At 42.8% G+C, this 18,643-nt stretch overlaps 2 protein-coding genes across 9 annotated transcripts in view; both read left to right on the top strand.

Moving 5' to 3' along the window:
• Positions 1 to 1,677: 1,677 nt before the first annotated feature.
• Positions 1,678 to 7,087, top strand: LOC110512946 (NACHT, LRR and PYD domains-containing protein 1 homolog). Its single transcript, XM_090188310.1, has 7 exons — positions 1,678 to 1,826; positions 1,959 to 2,173; positions 2,356 to 2,615; positions 2,773 to 2,901; positions 3,010 to 3,142; positions 3,232 to 3,261; positions 5,810 to 7,087. The coding sequence occupies exons 1-7, from the start codon at positions 1,678 to 1,680 to the stop codon at positions 6,109 to 6,111; spliced, it is 1,218 nt and encodes a 405-aa protein (XP_090044436.1). The 3' UTR covers positions 6,112 to 7,087.
• A 1,694-nt stretch (positions 7,088 to 8,781) lies between these two features.
• Positions 8,782 to 18,643, top strand: part of LOC118936807 (calcium/calmodulin-dependent protein kinase type II delta chain) — a 99,035-nt gene continuing 89,173 nt past the window's right edge. For 6 of the 8 annotated variants that reach the window (XR_016483986.1, XM_090188295.1, XM_090188290.1 and 3 more), the window contains exons 1-2: positions 8,823 to 9,493; positions 13,411 to 13,505. Coding sequence is in view for 7 of the 8 variants with exons in the window: in XM_090188295.1 (XP_090044421.1) it covers positions 9,432 to 9,493; positions 13,411 to 13,505 (157 nt within the window). In the remaining variant the exon portion in view is untranslated. Of the gene's footprint in view, positions 9,494 to 13,410; positions 13,506 to 18,643 lie in introns of all 8 variants that reach the window. The other 2 variants (XM_090188293.1, XM_090188299.1) reach the window with 2 other exon arrangements.

Genomic DNA, 18,643 nt, shown 5'->3' with positions numbered 1-18,643 from the left:
TATATTAGTAGTAGTGGTGTGTTGGGTTCTGTTGGACCTACAGACAGTTAGATTAGTAGTAGTGGTGTGTTGGGTTCTGTTGGACCTACAGACAGTTAGCTTAGTAGTAGTGGTGTGTTTTCATGTGTTCTGTTGGACCTACAGACAGTTAGATTAGTAGTAGTGGTGTGTTGGGTTCTGTTGGACCTACAGACAGTTAGCTTAGTAGTAGTGGTGTGTTTTAATGTGTTCTGTTGGACCTACAGACAGTTAGATTAGTAGTAGTGGTGTGTTTTCATGTGTTCTGTTGGACCTATAGACAGTTAGACCGTATGTATGTATGCTATATCAAGCCTTTATAAGTTATATTTAGTTTAATCACTGTCCTCCTGCTTGTCCTTCACCAGCGACCATGGTGGAGAGTGTTGGATCAAGCCTGGACCTGAGACATGTGAGTTAACTGATAATTGTTTTAAAAATCAAAATACGATAAAAAGCATTCATTATACTTGAGTGCCAAGGAACACAATCATGATCTATTTGGTCAAAACAAACTTAAAGGTTGAGTCAGCGATACGACGTAGACGCACAACGTAAACAGCAGAGTGGGTGAACTTCCATAACAACAAAGAACATTGGAGAGCAAGGCTAATCTTCTCTGCTGTTTTGGTCCCATGACTAACACGCTGTAAGAGAGTGAAGAGAACCCACGCACCTGGGCAGATACTGTGTGTGACTGTGTGAGAGAGAAGTCGGGCATCTTGCTCATCACAATATCTGTGGTGCTGCTCGTACAACATCATTTAGCTGACTCTACCTTTAAGCTCTCATCCTAGAATCTACCAGAAATCAGACCCCAAAATCTACAAAACATTATTTATTATTTTATTATATAAGTTATATTCATTTTTATTACAAGTCTATATAATAATTATTAATTAATTATTATGTTGTCAATTTTAAACTACTTTTGACTTTAGGGATTCCTCAGAGCTGTAAGACTTGTGACCATGTTGAGGTAAGTCATAATGTCAATTCTTACTTTTACATACCTGCAGGAGTCAGGCACAGACTCAAAGCCAGGTGTGTACTGACCAACCATTCATCCTGGGATATAGACAGTCCTGTGTTCTGCTTTAGTAATATAAACACAGTCTCAAAGCCAGGTGTGTAGTGACCAACCATTGATACTGGGATATAGACAGTCCTGTGTTCTGCTTTAGTAATATAAACACAGTCTCAAAGCCAGGTGTGTACTGACCAACCATTCATGCTGGGATATAGACTGTCCTGCTTTAGTAATATAAACACAGTCTCAAAGCCAGGTGTGTACTGACCAACCATTCATACTGGGATATAGACAGTCCTGTGTTCTGCTTTAGTAATATAAACACAGTCTCAAAGCCAGGTGTGTACTGACCAACCGTTCATACTGGGATATAGACAGTCCTGTGTTCTGCTTGGAGGCATGCAGGATTTTACCTGTTGTCATATTTTATCATTAGACAGTTTAATTGATAAATCCCCAGCATTCCATGTAACATTGAATAAATACATTAGATTAGTACATTAGATTAGTACATTAGATACATTTAAATACATTAGATTAGTTACTTTGGTTAATGGGCCAGTTTCCCGGACACAGATTAGGTCTAGTCCTGGACCTTAAATAACTTTCTATTGAAACTTCCATTTAGCATGCTTTTTAGTCCAGCACTAGACTCAATCTGTGTCCAGGAAACAGGCCCCATATATATTACTGACATGCTTGTCCTTGTTCAGGACTCCACACACTGGCATCAGATTGAACCCTTGACTTCCACTGTCCAGGGAGTGACAATGTTCAGGTAAAATAACTACTTTTAACATTTCATTCCACCTGCTAGTGTATTTCCCCGTTACCTTTGGGAATAGTCTTCTTATCCAACCTCTCCATTTGATGATTGACCCTCTCTACCACATCTTGTTGTTGCTCTCAGACACAGGACACCCAAAGGGAGTTATGAGTGCACAGTGTCTGGGCTCCGCTGGCTGTGTGAGAGAGATGTCATACTGAAGTATCACTTCAGGAACTGGGAACCCTACAGTCAACTTCTGAAAGACATGCAGTACACACAAGGTGGTCCATTGCTGGACATCACTATGGAGTTGGGTGAACTGGAGGAAGTTCATCTGCCACACTGTTTCTGTTTGGGTAAAACCATATAGAAATAATATTCAGAAAGATGTTTCCATGTAACTGAGTTTCACTTCCTGAGTGAATGAACTATTCTGGGAGTTTGAGTTTACTGTGATCTGGTACTGCATATTCTTTGTGTTTTAGTTGGATGAATAATACAATATTTGTCTCTGTCTCCTTTGTATTGTGTTGTTCAGGGACCAACCCTTCCCTGAGGAATGAGATGAAGATTCTTCATGTAGAGGAACATGGAGTGTCTTTAGAGGAAGTGCATGAGGTCACCAGATTCCATGCTAAGATTCTCCATCCCAAGTTCTCAGCTATCTCTGTTATACTGAGCTATATCCTTTCTTGGAACGTAGATGTCCACTGTGAGCTGATGCTCTATCTGACAGTGAAAAGGGAAACATTAATTCCACGCCTGTACCTGTTCCCCAGTAACCCCGGCCAAATACAGGTGAGGTATCATTATTATAGAGATGACCTTAAACTGCACCACTAGTTAGTTATGTTGACACTCATTACATGAAGATAAGTGTGTTGCTAGTTTTCTAAATAATGTTTGAGTAAGACTATACATTGATTGGCTGGGCATTCCGTGCCTCGTTTCGCAGGCTGTGGAACAACAGGAAATAAAGTTTCAAGGGTCTAAAAGGTTTCCCAACACAAGACCAGAGCGGTCCTTCAAGCTGAAGAGTTCCTTCAGACTGAACATTCCCTGTTCAACCTCCATCAATCCACCGGTACAGTTTTAGTAGACTAAGAACATGAATCTGACATTTCAGTCACAGTTCTATGCATTGATCTCTCTCGCTCTCTCTCTCTCTCTCACCATCTCTCTCCCCCTCCAGAGGGTTCATCTCATACATAGAGACACCACACCAAGCTTTTTCAGGGCGGTTGTGAAAATGACAGGGATTGACATTGCGATGGAATTATTTGGTGATGATGAGACGACAGCGTGGAAAGAAATAGTACCAACAGGTAGGAAGGAGCCTATGTCATTCATAACTTTGTACTTTAGTACCAGATGCTATTTAGAGTGATATAACCTAATTTTGTTTATCTTTCAGATGAATACATCGCTGACACCAGTTCAACAAGTAAGTAACCATGAGAGTTACAGAGCATTCGGGAAGTATTGACTTGACTTTTTCCACTTTTTCTTACGTTACAGTCTTGTTCTAAAATGGATTCAATTGTTTTCTTTCCTCATCAATCTACATACAATACCCCATAATGACATCACAATACCCCATAATGGCATCACAATACCCCATAATGACATCACAATACCCCATAATGACAAAGCAAAAACAGATATCACATTTACATAAGTATTCAGAACCTTTACTCAGCACAGAGTTTCTCCCATTCTTCTCTGCATATCCTTTCAAGCTCTGTCAGGTTGGATGGGGAGTGTTGCTGCACAGCTATTTTAAGGTCTCTCCAGAGATGTTAGATCAGGTTCAAGTCCGGACTCTGGATGGGCCTCTCATGGACATTCAGAGACTTGTCCCCAAGCAACTCCTGTATTTTCCTGACTGTTTGCTTAGGAATGTTGTCCTGTTGGAAGGGGAACCTTCGCCTCAGTCTGAGGTCCTGAGCGCTCTGGAGTAGGTTTTCATCAAGGATCTCTCTGTTCTTTACTCCATTAATCTTTCCCTTGATCCTAACTTGTCCCCCAGTCGCTGTCACTGAAAACATCCCCACAGTATGATGCTGCCACCTCTATGCTTCACTGTACAGATGCTGCCGACCTCAATGCTTCACTGTAGGGATGGTGACAGGTTTCTTCCAGATGTGAAGCTTGGCATTCAGGCCAAATAGTTCAATCTTGGTTTCATCATACCCAGAGAATCTTGTTTCTCATGATCTGAATCTTCGCCCCAGTCTGAGGTCCTGAGCACTCTGGAGCAGGTTTTCATCAAGGATCTCTTTGAACGTTCATCTTTCCCTCGATCCTGACTAGTCTCCCATTCCCTGCCGCTGAAAAACATCCCCACAGCATGATGCAAGGTTTCCTCCAGACGTGAAGCTTGGCATTCAGGCCAAATAGTTCAATATTGGTTTCATACCCAGAGAATCTTTTTCCTGCTCTGAGAGTCTTATCATGCATTTTGTCAATCTCCAAGCAGGCTGTCATGTGTCTTTTACTGAGGAGTGGCTTCCGTCTGGCCACTCTGACATAAAGGCCTGATTGGTGGAGTGCTGCAGAGATGGTTGTCCTTATGGAAGGCTCTCTCATCTCCACAGAGGAACTCTGGAGCTCTGTCAGAGTGACCATTGGGTTCTTGATCACCTTCTTGACCAAGGCCCTTCTGTCCAGACTGCTCAGTTTGGCTCTAGGTTTAGGAAGAGTCTTGTTGGTTTCAAACTTCTTCCATTTAAGAATGACCACTGTGTTCTTGGGGATCTTCAATGCTGCAGATATTTTTTTGGTACCCTTCTCCATATCTGCGCCTCGAGATTTTCTTTTTTTCAGAGCTCTATGGACAAATTCCTTCGACCTCATGGCTTGGTTTTTACTCTGACATGCACTGTCAACTGTGGGACTTTATATAGAAAGGTGTGTGCATTCCAATCAATTGAATTTACCACAGGTTCATTCCAATTAAGTTGTAGAAACATCTCAAGGATGATCAATGGAAACAAGATCCATCAGCTCGATTTCGAGTATCTTTTAATACATGTGTAAAAATTAGCAAAAGCCTGTTTTTGCTTTGGCATTATGGGATGTTGTGTATAGATTGATTTTAGAAAAAGGCTGTAACGTAACAAAATGTGGAACAAGTCATACTTTCCGAATGCAATGTACAAACCAATGACTTGAGGGTCAGTCAACATGGTTTACTGTAGGACCTGGACAAGTCCAGATTATAAAATACTGTCTTCAAGAACAATGACATCTCCTCCAGGACTTGAGGTAGATCAGCCTGGTTCTGAATGCCCCAATGACATCTCCTCCAGGACTTGAGGTAGATCAGCCTGGTTCTGAATGCCCCAATGACATCTCCTCCAGGACTTGATGTAGATTAGCCTGGTTCTGAATGTCCCAATGACATCTCCTCCAGGACTTGATGTAGATTAGCCTGGTTCTGAATGACCCAATGACATCTCCTCCAGGACTTGATGTAGATTAGCCTGGTTCTGAATGCCCCAATGACATCTCCTCCAGGACTTGATGTATATTAGCCTGGTTCTGAATGACCCAATGACATCTCCTCCGGGACTTGATGTGGATTAGCCTGATTCTGAATAACCCAATGACATCTCCTCCAGGAGTTGATGTAGATTAGCCTGGTTCTGAATGCCCCAATGACATCTCCTCCAGGAGTTGATGTAGATTAGCCTGGTTCTGAATGACCCAATGACATCTCCTCCAGGACTTGATGTGGATTAGCCTGATTCTGAATGCCCCAATGACATCTCCTCCAGGAGTTGATGTAGATTATCCTGGTTCTGAATGCCCCAGTCTGTTTTTCTATGTCTGTGAAACCGCCCCTAAATGTGAATATGTGATATTTTCAGGTCGTTATTGTAAAAGAGAATGTTTTCTCAATACTTTTATTTTAGTAGTCTGCTTCTAAATGACTGAAATGTAAATGTACAAATGTAATCATTTTGTAACCTGACTCTTGTTGGGGGCAGGAGGTCCGGCTCGTTCTGCAAAACTGCAGCTGCGTTCTGTACGGACAGAGTTTGTGAAACGAGTGTCAAGACCTGTCCTGAATGAACTGCTGGACGGACTCCTGCAACACACAGTCATCAACCAGGAGGAAATGGAGTCAGTGAAGGTGATCGCTGAGAGGGCAGAGAAGGCACGTGACATCATCGACATGGTGTTGAGAAAAGGAACTGAGTCGTGTTCCAGGATGATCAACCTTCTTCGGGAGATTGACCCCTATCTTTGGTCAATGCTTCAGCTTAACAGTGTTGGGGCACCAACCTAATGGTAGAATGGATAGTAACAGTGTTGGGGTACCAACCTAATGGTAGAATGGATAGTAACAGTGTTGGGGTACCAACCTAATGGTAGAATGGATAGTAACAGTGTTTGGGTACCAACCTAATGGTAGAATGGATAGTAACAGTGTTGGGGTACCAACCTAATGGTAGAATGGATAGTAACAGTGTTGGGGTACCAACCTAATGGTAGAATGGATAGTAACAGTGTTGGGGTACCAACCTAATGGTAGAATGGATAGTAACAGTGTTTGGGTACCAACCTAATGGTAGAATGGATAGTAACAGTGTTGGGGTATCAACCTAATGGTAGAATGGACAGTAACAGTGTTGGGGTACCAACCTAATGGTAGAATGGATAGTAACAGTGTTGGGGTATCAACCTAATGGTAGAATGGATAGTAACAGTGTTGGGGTATCAACCTAATGGTAGAATGGACAGTAACAGTGTTGGGGTACCAACCTAATGGTAGAATGGATAGTAACAGTGTTGGGGTACCAACCTAATGGTAGAATGGATAGTAACATCGTTTGGGTAGCAACCTAATGGATAGTAACAGTGTTGGGGTACCAACCTAATGGTAGAATGGATAGTAACATCGTTTGGGTAGCAACCTAATGGATAGTAACAGTGTTGGCGTACCAACTAGTGATGTGTGGATCTCATCTGCAGTCCCCACGGTTAAATCTGTGTGTTTAGGGTCATGAAACACTGTGTGGATGAAGGGCGGGTGTCTGGTAGGCGGGTTGAATGAAGTGAAAACAATACCATAAATGTATCATTCTAGTGCGATTTACATTGAGGTTTTTCTGTCATTGTTTTAAGCTATCTGGCGTTAGTAAGTCAGTCTGAGATGTAATACCTAACTGTATGTGCACCAGGTGCTTTTGGGAATGGTAAAAAATATAATATGTTCAGATCGGGTTGAATAAATTAAACAATCCTGTACCTTTGAAAAAAAATCGATGCCTCCGTCTCTGCCCACAGTTCATGTTCTATATTAGCTGGTGGTGGGGGGGGGGCCTTTTCACTTCATCACATATAGTTGGGTGGTTGGGTTAATAGCAGTAAAGGACTACCATGCCCAACCAATAGAGGACCACCATGCCCAACCAATAGAGGACCACAATGGCCAACCAATAGAGGACTACCATGGCCAACCAATAGAGGACCACAATGGCCAACCAATAGAGGACTACCATGGCCAACCAATAGAGGACCACAATGGCCAACCAATAGAGGACCACAATGGCCAACCAATAGAGGACTACCATGGCCAACCAATAGAGGACCACAATGGCCAACCAATAGAGGACTACCATGGCCAACCAATAGAGGACCACTGTGGCCAACCAATAGAGGACCACCGTGGCCAACCAATAGAGGACCACCATGGAAATTCACTTTGACTATTTATCCTCTGTCATTATGGGATACATCTGTTGCCTGGTGGAACATTTGGATGTATTTTAAATAGTCAAATAAAATAAAATCTAACTATAGTGATCAGACTGCATTGTAGTACCCAGTTACCACACACACACACACACACACACACACACACACACACACACACACACACACACACACACACACACACACACACGTTTTGTTTCATCTAGCCTCGTGGTGACCGAACATTGATTTCCATTCAAAATCCTATCTTTTCTAACCCTTACCTTAACCTCAACCCATTTTAATTAACACGTTTAAATGAACCTTTATTTAACTGGGCAAGTCAGTTAAGAACACATTCTTATTGACAATGACGTGCCTAATAACAGTGGGTTAACTGCTTTTTTTCAGGGGCAGAACGACAGCTTTGAACCATTTACCCATAACCCTAATTATAAACGTAACTCTAAACCTAACCTCTTACCCTAATTATAAACTTAACTCTAAACCTAACCTCTTACCCTAAACTTAACTCTAAACCTAACCTCTTACCCTAAACTTAACTCTAAACCTAACCTCTTACCCTAAACTTAACTCTAAAACTAACCTCTTACCCTAAACTTAACTCTAAAACTAACCTCTTACCCTAAACTTAACTCTAAACCTAACCTCTTACCCTAAACTTAACTCTAAACCTCTTACCCTAAACTTAACTCTAAACCTAACTTCTTACCCTAAACTTAACTCTAAACCTAACCCTTTTGTTAAAAAGAGCATTTGTCCTCAAGGGGGATGTGGGAAATGTCCTCATGGGGGATGTGGGAAATGTCCCCATGAAGGACACATTTCCTTGTTGGGACATTAAGATCCCCAACAAGAATAGAAGAACCATTAAACACACAGATAACAGTTTATTGATTATGTATTGTATTTATTTAAACTTTATTTAACTCGGCAAGCCAGTTAAGAACAAATTCTTATGTACAACGACGGCCTAACTGCCCTGTTTAGAACGACAGATTTTTTTTTACCTTGTCTGTTCCGGGGATCCGCTCTAGCAACTTTTGAGTTACTAGTAAAACGTTCTAAACACTAGGCTACCTGCCGCACCAATCAGATATGATCATAGATGAATAATAACAGTTTATTCACACGATGTATTATGTCTTAATATAATAACGTGTTATCACTATCGTCACCATCGTCACTATTATTATTATTATTATTGAAGGCGATAGTATTTTAAGTATAAGGATGACGTGGGTAGAGGGGCTGATCGCAGAGCCTGTGGGAGGGGTTGTCAATATACCACAGCCACAAAGTCAAGATTGACAGTGTGGTTTTGGTTAGGGTTAGGTTATAAATCAAATTTTAAGAAGATAAATTGTAGATATATGCGGGTTTAGCCATAATTAGACTTTGTGGCTGTGTTAACTAGTGACGACCACACACGCACACCTCAGTGGCAAAACGAGGGGACGCGCTATAGACGGACAGACAGCTAGAAATGCAGACAAAATGCAGCGTCTCCGCTCTGTGAGCTGCATACACCAGATTCACTGCCCTAAATCCTCCCAATAACGCTGTTGTCGTTGCAAAAAAAAAGAAAGGAATTTAGGTTTAACAATCGTCCTTCGCGGCAGACAGCGTTTGGTGACTGGACTAGTGGTGCGTCTTCCGTTCTGTCGCTGCGGCAGAGCGTTCTTCTTCTCTTCAGTCGAGCCAGGGCTGTTGTACAGAAACCATCGCTGTATGATTCGCCTTGTTCTGCGCTGTTTTTTTCCAGCTTTCTATCTATTCGTTCGTGCGGTAAAGAGCTGGTGGTGAAGTCAACGACAACGCTAGTGTGGATCTAGCATTACATCCATCTCTATCGCGTCTACGGTCTGCTACACTGCCGTCGCTTTCAGGATGGCGCTAACGATTTGCACGAGATTCACCGATGAATTCCAGCTTTTCGAGGAGCTGGGGAAGTAAGCGTGCATGTTTGGATTGTCTCGTGCATGTTTGGATTGTCTCGTGCATGTTTGGATTGTCTCGTGCATGTTTGGATTGTCATTGATGTTATTTGTTATCCGGTAGCAAGTGTCCTTCTTGTTATCATGTAATAGCCAGGTTATGCTGCTGCTCCTACCTTCGTTTAGGACGTGGATAGGGCACTGTGTGTGAGTGTGTGTGCGCGCGTGTGCACGCGACCTTCGGTTCATATGTGAATAGGCTACATAGACCGACAAAATTATTTTTTCATAGCTCTCTGGATGCCATACGGGATTGGATCAAAATGTCAAGCCTTCCTATAGCCTATCACAGTTGACTTGGCCTTGTCAAGCATTCCTATAGCCTATCATAGTTGACCTGGCCTTGTCTAGCCTTCCTATTGCCTATCATAGTTGACCTGGCCTTGTCAACCATTCCTATAGTCTATCATAGTTGACCTGGCCTTGTCTAGCCTTCCTATAGCCTATCATAGTTGACCTGGCCTTGTCTAGCCTTCCTATAGCCTATCATAGTTGACCTGGCCTTGTCAAGCATTCCTATAGCCTATCATAGTTGACCTGGCCTTGTCTAGCATTCCTATAGCCTATCATAGTTGACCTGGCCTTGTCTAGCCTTCCTATAGCCTATCATAGTTGGCCTGGCCTTGTCTAGCCTTCCTATAGCCTATCATAGTTGACCTGGCCTTGTCAAGCATTCCTATAGCCTATCATAGTTGACCTGGCCTTGTCTAGCCTTCCTATAGCCTATCATATTTGACCTGGCCTTGTCAAGCATTCCTATAGCCTATCATAGTTGACCTGGCCTTTTCAAGCCTTCCTATAGCCTATCACAGTTGACCTGGCCTTGTCAAGCATTCCTATAGCCTATCATAGTTGACCTGGCCTTGTCTAGCCTTTCTATAGCCTATCATAGTTGACCTGGCCTTGTTAACCATTCCTATAGCCTATCATAGTTGACCTGGCCTTGTCTAGCCTTCCTATAGCCTATCATAGTTGACCTGGCCTTTTCAAGCATTCCTATAGCCTATCATAGTTGACCTGGCCTTGTCTAGCCTTCCTATAGCCTATCATAGTTGACCTGGCCTTGTCTAGCCTTCCTATAGCCTATCATAGTTGACCTGGCCTTGTCTAGCCTTCCTATAGCTTATCATAGTTGACCTGGCCTTGTCAAGCATTCCTATAGCCTATCATAGTTGACTTGGCCTTGTCTAGCCTTCCTATAGCCTATCATAGTTGACCTGGCCTTGTCTAGCCTTCCTATAGCCTATCATAGTTGACCTGGCCTTGTCAAGCATTCCTATAGCCTATCATAGTTGACTTGGCCTTGTCTAGCCTTCCTATAGCCTATCATAGTTGACCTGGCCTTGTCTAGCCTTCCTATAGCCTACCATACAGCCTACCATAGTTGACCTGGCCTTGTCAAGCATTCCTATAGCCTATCATAGTTGACCTGGCCTTGTCAAGCATTCCTATAGCCTATCATAGTTGACCTGGCCTTGTCAACCATTCCTATAGCCTGTCATAGGTAACCTGGCCTTGTCTAGCCTTCCTATAGCCTATCATAGTTGACCTGGCCTTGTCTAGCCTTCCTATAGCCTATCATAGTTGACCTGGCCTTGTCTAGCCTTCCTATAGCCTATCATAGTTGACCTGGCCTTGTCAAGCATTCCTATAGCCTATCATAGTTGACTTGGCCTTGTCTAGCCTTCCTACAGCCTATCATAGTTGACCTGGCCTTGTCAAGCATTCCTATAGCCTATCAGAGTTGACTTGGCCTTGTCTAGCCTTCCTACAGCCTATCATAGTTGACCTGGCCTTGTCAATATATATTATTCCCTCATCCTCTCTATAGTTTATATTTATTTACACTTCCTGATGGTGGTCCATCTCTTATATAGTCCATCTCTTATATAGTCCATCTCTTATATAGTCCATCTCTTATCTCTTATATAGTCCATCTCTTATGGTTGCCCATCTCTTATGGTTGCCCATCTCTTATATAGTCCATCTCTTATATAGACCATGTCTTATATAGTCCATCTCTTATATAGTCCATCTCTTATATAGACCATCTCTTATATAGACCATTTCTTATGGTAGTCCATCTCTTATATAGGCCATCTCTTATATAGACCATCTCTTATATAGACCATCTCTTATATAGACCATCTCTTATATAGTCCATCTCTTATGGTGGCCCATCTCTTATATAGTCCATCTCTTATAGTGGTCCATCTCTTATAGTGGTCCATCTCTTATATAGTCCATCTCTTATATAGTCCATCTCTTATATAGTCCATCTCTTATATAGACCATCTCTTATATAGTCCATCTCTTATATAGTCCATCTCTTATATAGTCCATCTCTTATATAGTCCATCTCTTATATAGACCATCTCTTATGGTAGTCCATCTCTTATATAGTCCATCTCTTATATAGTCCATCTCTTATATAGTCCATCTCTTATATAGACCATCTCTTATATAGTCCATCTCTTATATAGTCCATCTCTTATCTCTTATATAGTCCATCTCTTATATAGTCCATCTCTTATATAGTCCATCTCTTATATAGACCATCTCTTATCGTAGTCCATCTCTTATATAGTCCATCTCTTATATAGTCCATCTCTTATATAGTCCATCTCTTATATAGACCATCTCTTATATAGACCATCTCTTATATAGTCCATCTCTTATATAGACCATCTCTTATGGTAGTCCATCTCTTATATAGTCCATCTCTTATATAGTCCATCTCTTATATAGTCCATCTCTTATATAGACCATCTCTTATATAGTCCATCTCTTATATAGTCCATCTCTTATATAGTCCATCTCTTATATAGTCCATCTCTTATGGTAGTCCATCTCTTATATAGTCCATCTCTTATATAGTCCATCTCTTATATAGTCCATCTCTTATATAGACCATCTCTTATATAGTCCATCTCTTATGGTAGTCCATCTCTTATATAGTCCATCTCTTATATAGTCCATCTCTTATATAGTCCATCTCTTATATAGTCCATCTCTTATATAGTCCATCTCTTATATAGTCCATCTCTTATGGTGGTCCATTTCTGAGTTAGCAGTGATTTTTTTTTCTGGCTGTAGAGTCCAATCCGAGACACACACACAGACACACACACACACACCTCTGTCTGTTCATCGTCCGCATGTTCATAAGTGGATTGTAAACTATAGCTAATCATATTATCCACATTGGCACACAAAACAGACGTCAAAGTGTGTGTGTGACATACACGCATGGTAATGCGACAGTGGACCTCGTTTCGAGATGGTGACATTCCCCTGGACAGCCACCGTGTGTGTGTGTGTGTGTGTGTGTTTGTGTTTGTGTGTGTGTGTGTGTGTGTATGTGTGTGTGTGTGTGTGTGTGTAAAGTTTGTCTGTATTGATGTTTGTCTGCAGTTTGCCTTTCACCCTGTTGTCAGAATATACAGCAGCCTGCAGACTCTTCTCTCTCTCTCTCTCTCTCTCTCTCTCTCTCTCTCTCTGTCTCTCTCTCTCTCTCTCTGCCTCTCTCTCTCTCTCTCTCTCTCTCTGTCTCTCTCTCTCTCTCTCTCTCTCTCTCTGTCTCTTTCTCTCTGTCTCTCTCTCTATCTGTCTCTCTGTCTCTGTCTCTCTCTCTGTGTGTCTTTCTCTCTCTCTTTCTCTCTCTGTATCTCTCCCCTTTCTCTGTCTCTGTGTCTCTCCTCTGTATCTCTGCTCTCTCTCTGTCTCTGTCTCTCCTCTGTATCTCTGTCTCTCTCTCTCCCTCACTCTCTCTCTCTCTCTGTGTCTCTGTCTCTCTCTCTCTCTCTGTGTCTCTCTCTTTGTCTTTTTGTATTCCCCTTTATGTTTATGGTGTGTGTGTGGTGTGTTTTCAGGGGAGCGTTCTCTGTGGTGAAGAGATGTCTCAGGATCTCGTCTGGTCAGGAATTTGCTGCCAAAATCATAAACACCAAGAAATTGTCTGCCAGAGGTAGGTAACACATACACATATGCACACACACACACACACACACACACACACACACACACACACACACACACACACAGACCTCAAATGGACTGTTGTCAATAGGGAGCTGAGAGACAAAGAGAGCGACAGAGAGTGTGAGAAAGACGAAAAAAGAGAGAGAGATGGAGGGAGGGAGGGAGGGGGACAGAGACAGAGGGAGAGAGAGGAGAGAGACGGAGGGAGGGAGGGGGGCAGAGACAGAGGGAGAGGGAGAGAGAGGAGAGAGACGGAGGGAGGGAGGGGGGCAGAGGCAGAGACAGAGGGAGAGGGAGAGAGACGGAGGGAGGGAGGGGGACAGAGACAGAGGTAGAGAGAGGAGAGATACACAGAAAGATAGACAGAGATACGGAGAGGCAGACAGAGCAGACCTCAAATGGCCTTGAGAGAGAGAGAGAGAGAGAGAGAGAGAGAGAGAGAGAGAGAGAGAGAGAGAGAGAGAGAGAGAGAGAGAGAGAGAGAGAGAGAGAGAGAGAGAGAGAGAGAGAGAGAGAGAGAGAGAGAGAGAGAGAGAGAGAGAGAGAGAGAGAGAGAGAGAGAGAGAGAGAGATTTGATAAACTCCCATATCTACTGGGTGAAATTCCACAGTGTGCCATCACAGCAGCAAGGTTTGTGACCTGTTGCCACAAGAAAAGGGCAACCAGTGAAGAACAAACACCATTGTAAATACAACCCATATTTATGTTTATTTATCTGTACTCGAACTATTTGCACATCGTTACAACACTGAATATAGACACAATATGACATTTGAAATGTCTCTGTTCCATTGGAACTTTTCTGAGTGTAATATTTACTGTTAATTTTATATTGTTTATTTTAATTTTATATTGTTTATTTCACTTGTTTTGGCAATGTTCAACATATGTTTCCCATGCCAATAAAGCCCCTTAAATTGAAATTGAGTGTGTGTGTGTTTCTCCAGGTATGTTTCAGTGTCTTCAGATTGTCTATCTGTATGTTGTTAATATTCCGTCAACATAAATGAACCGTAGATCTGTCAGGATACAACAGGATGCATGAGATAACTGACAGGATGTATGAGATAACCAACAGGATGCATGAGATAAACCAACAGGATGCATGAGATAAACCAACAGGATGCATGAGACAACCGACAGGATGCATGAGATAACCGACAGGATGCATGAGACAACAAACAGGATGAATGAGATAAACCAACAGGATGAATGAGATAACCAACAGGATGCATGAGATAAACCAACAGGATGCATGAGATAACCGACAGAATGCATGAGACAACCGACAGGATGTATGAGACAACCAACAGGATGCATGAGATAACCGACAGAATGCATGAGATAACCGACAGGATGCATGAGATAACCGACAGGAAGCATGAGATAAACCAACAGGATGCATGAGATAACTGACAGAATGCATGAGACAACCAACAGGATGCATGAGATAACCAACAGAATGCATGAGACAACCGACAGGATGCATGAGACAACCGACAGGATGCATGAGATAACCGACAGGATGCATGAGACAACAAACAGGATGAATGAGATAAACCAACAGGATGAATGAGATAACCAACAGGATGCATGAGATAAACCAACAGGATGCATGAGATAACCGACAGAATGCATGAGACAACCGACAGGATGTATGAGACAACCAACAGGATGCATGAGATAACCGACAGAATGCATGAGATAACCGACAGAATGCATGAGATAACCGACAGGATGCATGAGATAACCGACAGGAAGCATGAGATAAACCAACAGGATGCATGAGATAACCGACAGAATGCATGAGACAACCAACAGGATGCATGAGATAACCGACAGAATGCATGAGACAACAAACAGGATGAATGAGATAACCAACAGGATGCATGAGATAACCAACAGGATGCATGAGATAAACCAACAGGATGAATGAGATAACCAACAGGATGCATGAGATAAACCAACAGGATGAATGAGATAACCAACAGGATGCATGAGATAACCAACAGGATGCATGAGATAAACAAACAGGATGAATGAGATAACCAACAGGATGAATGAGATAACCAACAGGATGCATGAGATAACCAACAGGATGCATGAGATAACCAACAGGATGAATGAGATAACCAACAGGATGCATGAGATAACCAACAGGATGCATGAGATAACCAACAGGATGAATGAGATAACCAACAGGATGCATGAGATAACCAACAGGATGCATGAGACAACCAACAGGATGAATGAGACAACCAACAGGATGAATGAGATAACCAACAGGATGAATGAGATAACCAACAGGATGAATGAGATAACCAACAGGATGAATGAGATAAACCGACAGGATGCATGAGATAACCAACAGGATGCATGAGATAAACCGACAGGATGCATGAGATAACCAACAGGATGCATGAGATAAACCGACAGGATGCATGAGATAACCAACAGGATGCATGAGATAAACCGACAGGATGCATGAGATAACCAACAGGATGCATGAGATAAACCAACAGGATGCATGAGATAAACCAACAGGATGAATGAGATAACCAACAGGATGCATGAGATAAACCAACAGGATGCATGAGATAAACCAACAGGATGAATGAGATAACCAACAGGATGCATGAGATAAACCAACAGGATGCATGAGATAAACCAACAGGATGAATGAGATAACCAACAGGATGCATGAGATAACCAACAGGATGCATGAGATAACCAACAGCATTAGTTCTGCTGCTTTGGACACATTTTGCATGTGTTAGAATCTTTTGAATTTGGGAGAGGACATTCAGCCCCGTAACGGTACCGGTATAGAGAGAGGGTGGAGCTCCTCGTTCTGGTTCTGATCCTGGTTCTAACGTCTCTTCATCTCCGTAACCGGTATAGAGAGAGGGTGGAGCTCCTCGTTCTGGTTCTGATCCTGGTTCTAACATCTCTTCATCTCCGTAACCGGTATAGAGAGAGGGTGGAGCTCCTCGTTCTGGTTCTGGTCCTCGTTCTAACGTCTCTTCATCTCCGTAACCGGTATAGAGAGAGGGTGGAGCTCCTCGTTCTGGTTCTGATCCTGGTTCTAACATCTCTTCATCTCCGTAACCGGTATAGAGAGAGGGTGGAGCTCCTCGTTCTGGTTCTGATCCTCGTTCTAACGTCTCTTCATCTCCGTAACCGGTATAGAGAGAGGGTGGGGCTCCTCGTTCTGGTTCTGATCCTCGTTCTAACGTCTCTTCATCTCCGTAACCGGTATAGAGAGAGGGTGGAGCTCCTCGTTCTGGTTCTGATCCTCGTTCTAACGTCTCTTCATCTCTTAACATGTTATGTTATGATCAGAGACTTTAGTCTTGGGTGAACCAAGATGACTGTTTTCTTGGTGGGATGTCTGACCACAGGCTTTAGTCTTGGGTTAACCAAGATGACTGTTTTCTTGGTGGGATGTCTGACCAGAGACTTTAGTTCTGGGTTAACCAAGATGTCTGTTTTCTTGGTGTGATGTCTGACCAGAGACTTTAGTTCTGGATTAACCAAGATGTCTGTTTTCTTGGTGTGGTGTCTGACCAGAGATTTTAGTTCTTGGTTATTAACCCAAGATGACTGTTTTCTTGGTGTGATGTCTGACCAGAGACTTTAATTCTGGATTAACCAATATGTCTGTTTTCTTGGTGTGGTGTCTGACCAGATATTTTAGTTCTTGGTTATTAACCCAAGATGACTGTTTTCTTGGTATGATGCCTGACCAGAGACTTTAGTTCTGGGTTAACCAAGATGACTGTTTTCTTGGTGTGGTGTGATGTGTCTGTGTGTGTGTGTGTGTGTGTGTGTGTGTGTGTGTGTGTGTGTGTGTGTGTGTGTGTGTGTGTGTGTGTGTGTGTGTGTGTGTGTGTGTGTGTGTGTGTGTGTGTGTGTGTGTGTGTGTGTGTGTGTGTGTGAATTCAGCATCCGTTCATCCATGTGTGTGTGTGTGTGTGTTCTGTCAGAGTGTTTTTGTGTGCTTGCGTGTTCAGTGTATCCATGCGTCTGAACATGTGTGTGCGTGTGTCCATTCGTTCATGTGTGTGTACCCTTCCGTGTGTTCAGCGTGTGTATGTGTGTTTGTAGACCCAGGGATTTGGCTGGTCTTGTAGTCTCAGGGACAGATCTCTAGAGGAGTCGACCCAGTTCTTTCACATATATCACTGTAATTGTAGCTGCTGGCAAACCTTCCTGAGGGCTGGACTCACACACAGACAAACACACAGACAAACACACACACACACACACACACACACACACACACACGGACTGATTCCAGAGGCTGATCCAAAAAAAAAGAAGAAGGGCGGTGGTGTATGTTTCATGATTAACTTCTCATGGTGTGATTGTAACAACATGCAGAAACTCGAGGTCTTTTGTTCACCCGACCTAGAATCCCTCCCAATCAAATGCCGACTGTATTACCTCCCGAGAAAATTCTCTCCGGTTATAGCCACAGCCGTGTATATTCCCCCTCGAGCCGATACCACAACGGCCCTCGAAGAACTACACTGGACTCTATGCAAACTGGAAACACATATCCTGAGGAAAACGCTACCGGAAACCACATATCCTGAGGAAAACGCTACTGGAAACCACATATCCTGAGGAAAACGCTACTGGAAACCACATATCCTGAGGAAAACGCTACCGGAAACCACATATCCTGAGGAAAACGCTACCGGAAACCACATATCCTGAGGAAGACGCTACCGGAAACCACATATCCTGAGGAAAACGCTACCGGAAACCACATATCCTGATGAAAACGCTACCGGAAACCACATATCCTGATGAAAACGCTACCGGAAACCACATATCCTGAGGAAAACGCTACCGGAAACCACATATCCTGAGGAAAACGCTACCGGAAACCAAATATCCTGAGGAAAACGCTACCGGAAACCACATATCCTGATGAAAACGCTACTGGAAACCACATATCCTGAGGAAAACGCTACTGGAAACCACATATCCTGAGGAAAACGCTACCGGAAACCACATATGCTGAGGAAAACGCTACCGGAAACCACATATCCTGAGGAAAACGCTACCGGAAACCACATATCCTGAGGAAAACGCTACTGGAAACCACATATCCT

This window comes from Oncorhynchus mykiss, chromosome 10 (genome assembly GCF_057628025.1).
Source record: "Oncorhynchus mykiss isolate SJ-2025 chromosome 10, ASM5762802v1, whole genome shotgun sequence".
Taxonomy (NCBI): domain Eukaryota; kingdom Metazoa; phylum Chordata; class Actinopteri; order Salmoniformes; family Salmonidae; genus Oncorhynchus; species Oncorhynchus mykiss.
The sequence above is the reverse complement of the archived record's forward strand: the minus strand, read 5'-3'. Positions and strand labels throughout refer to the sequence as shown.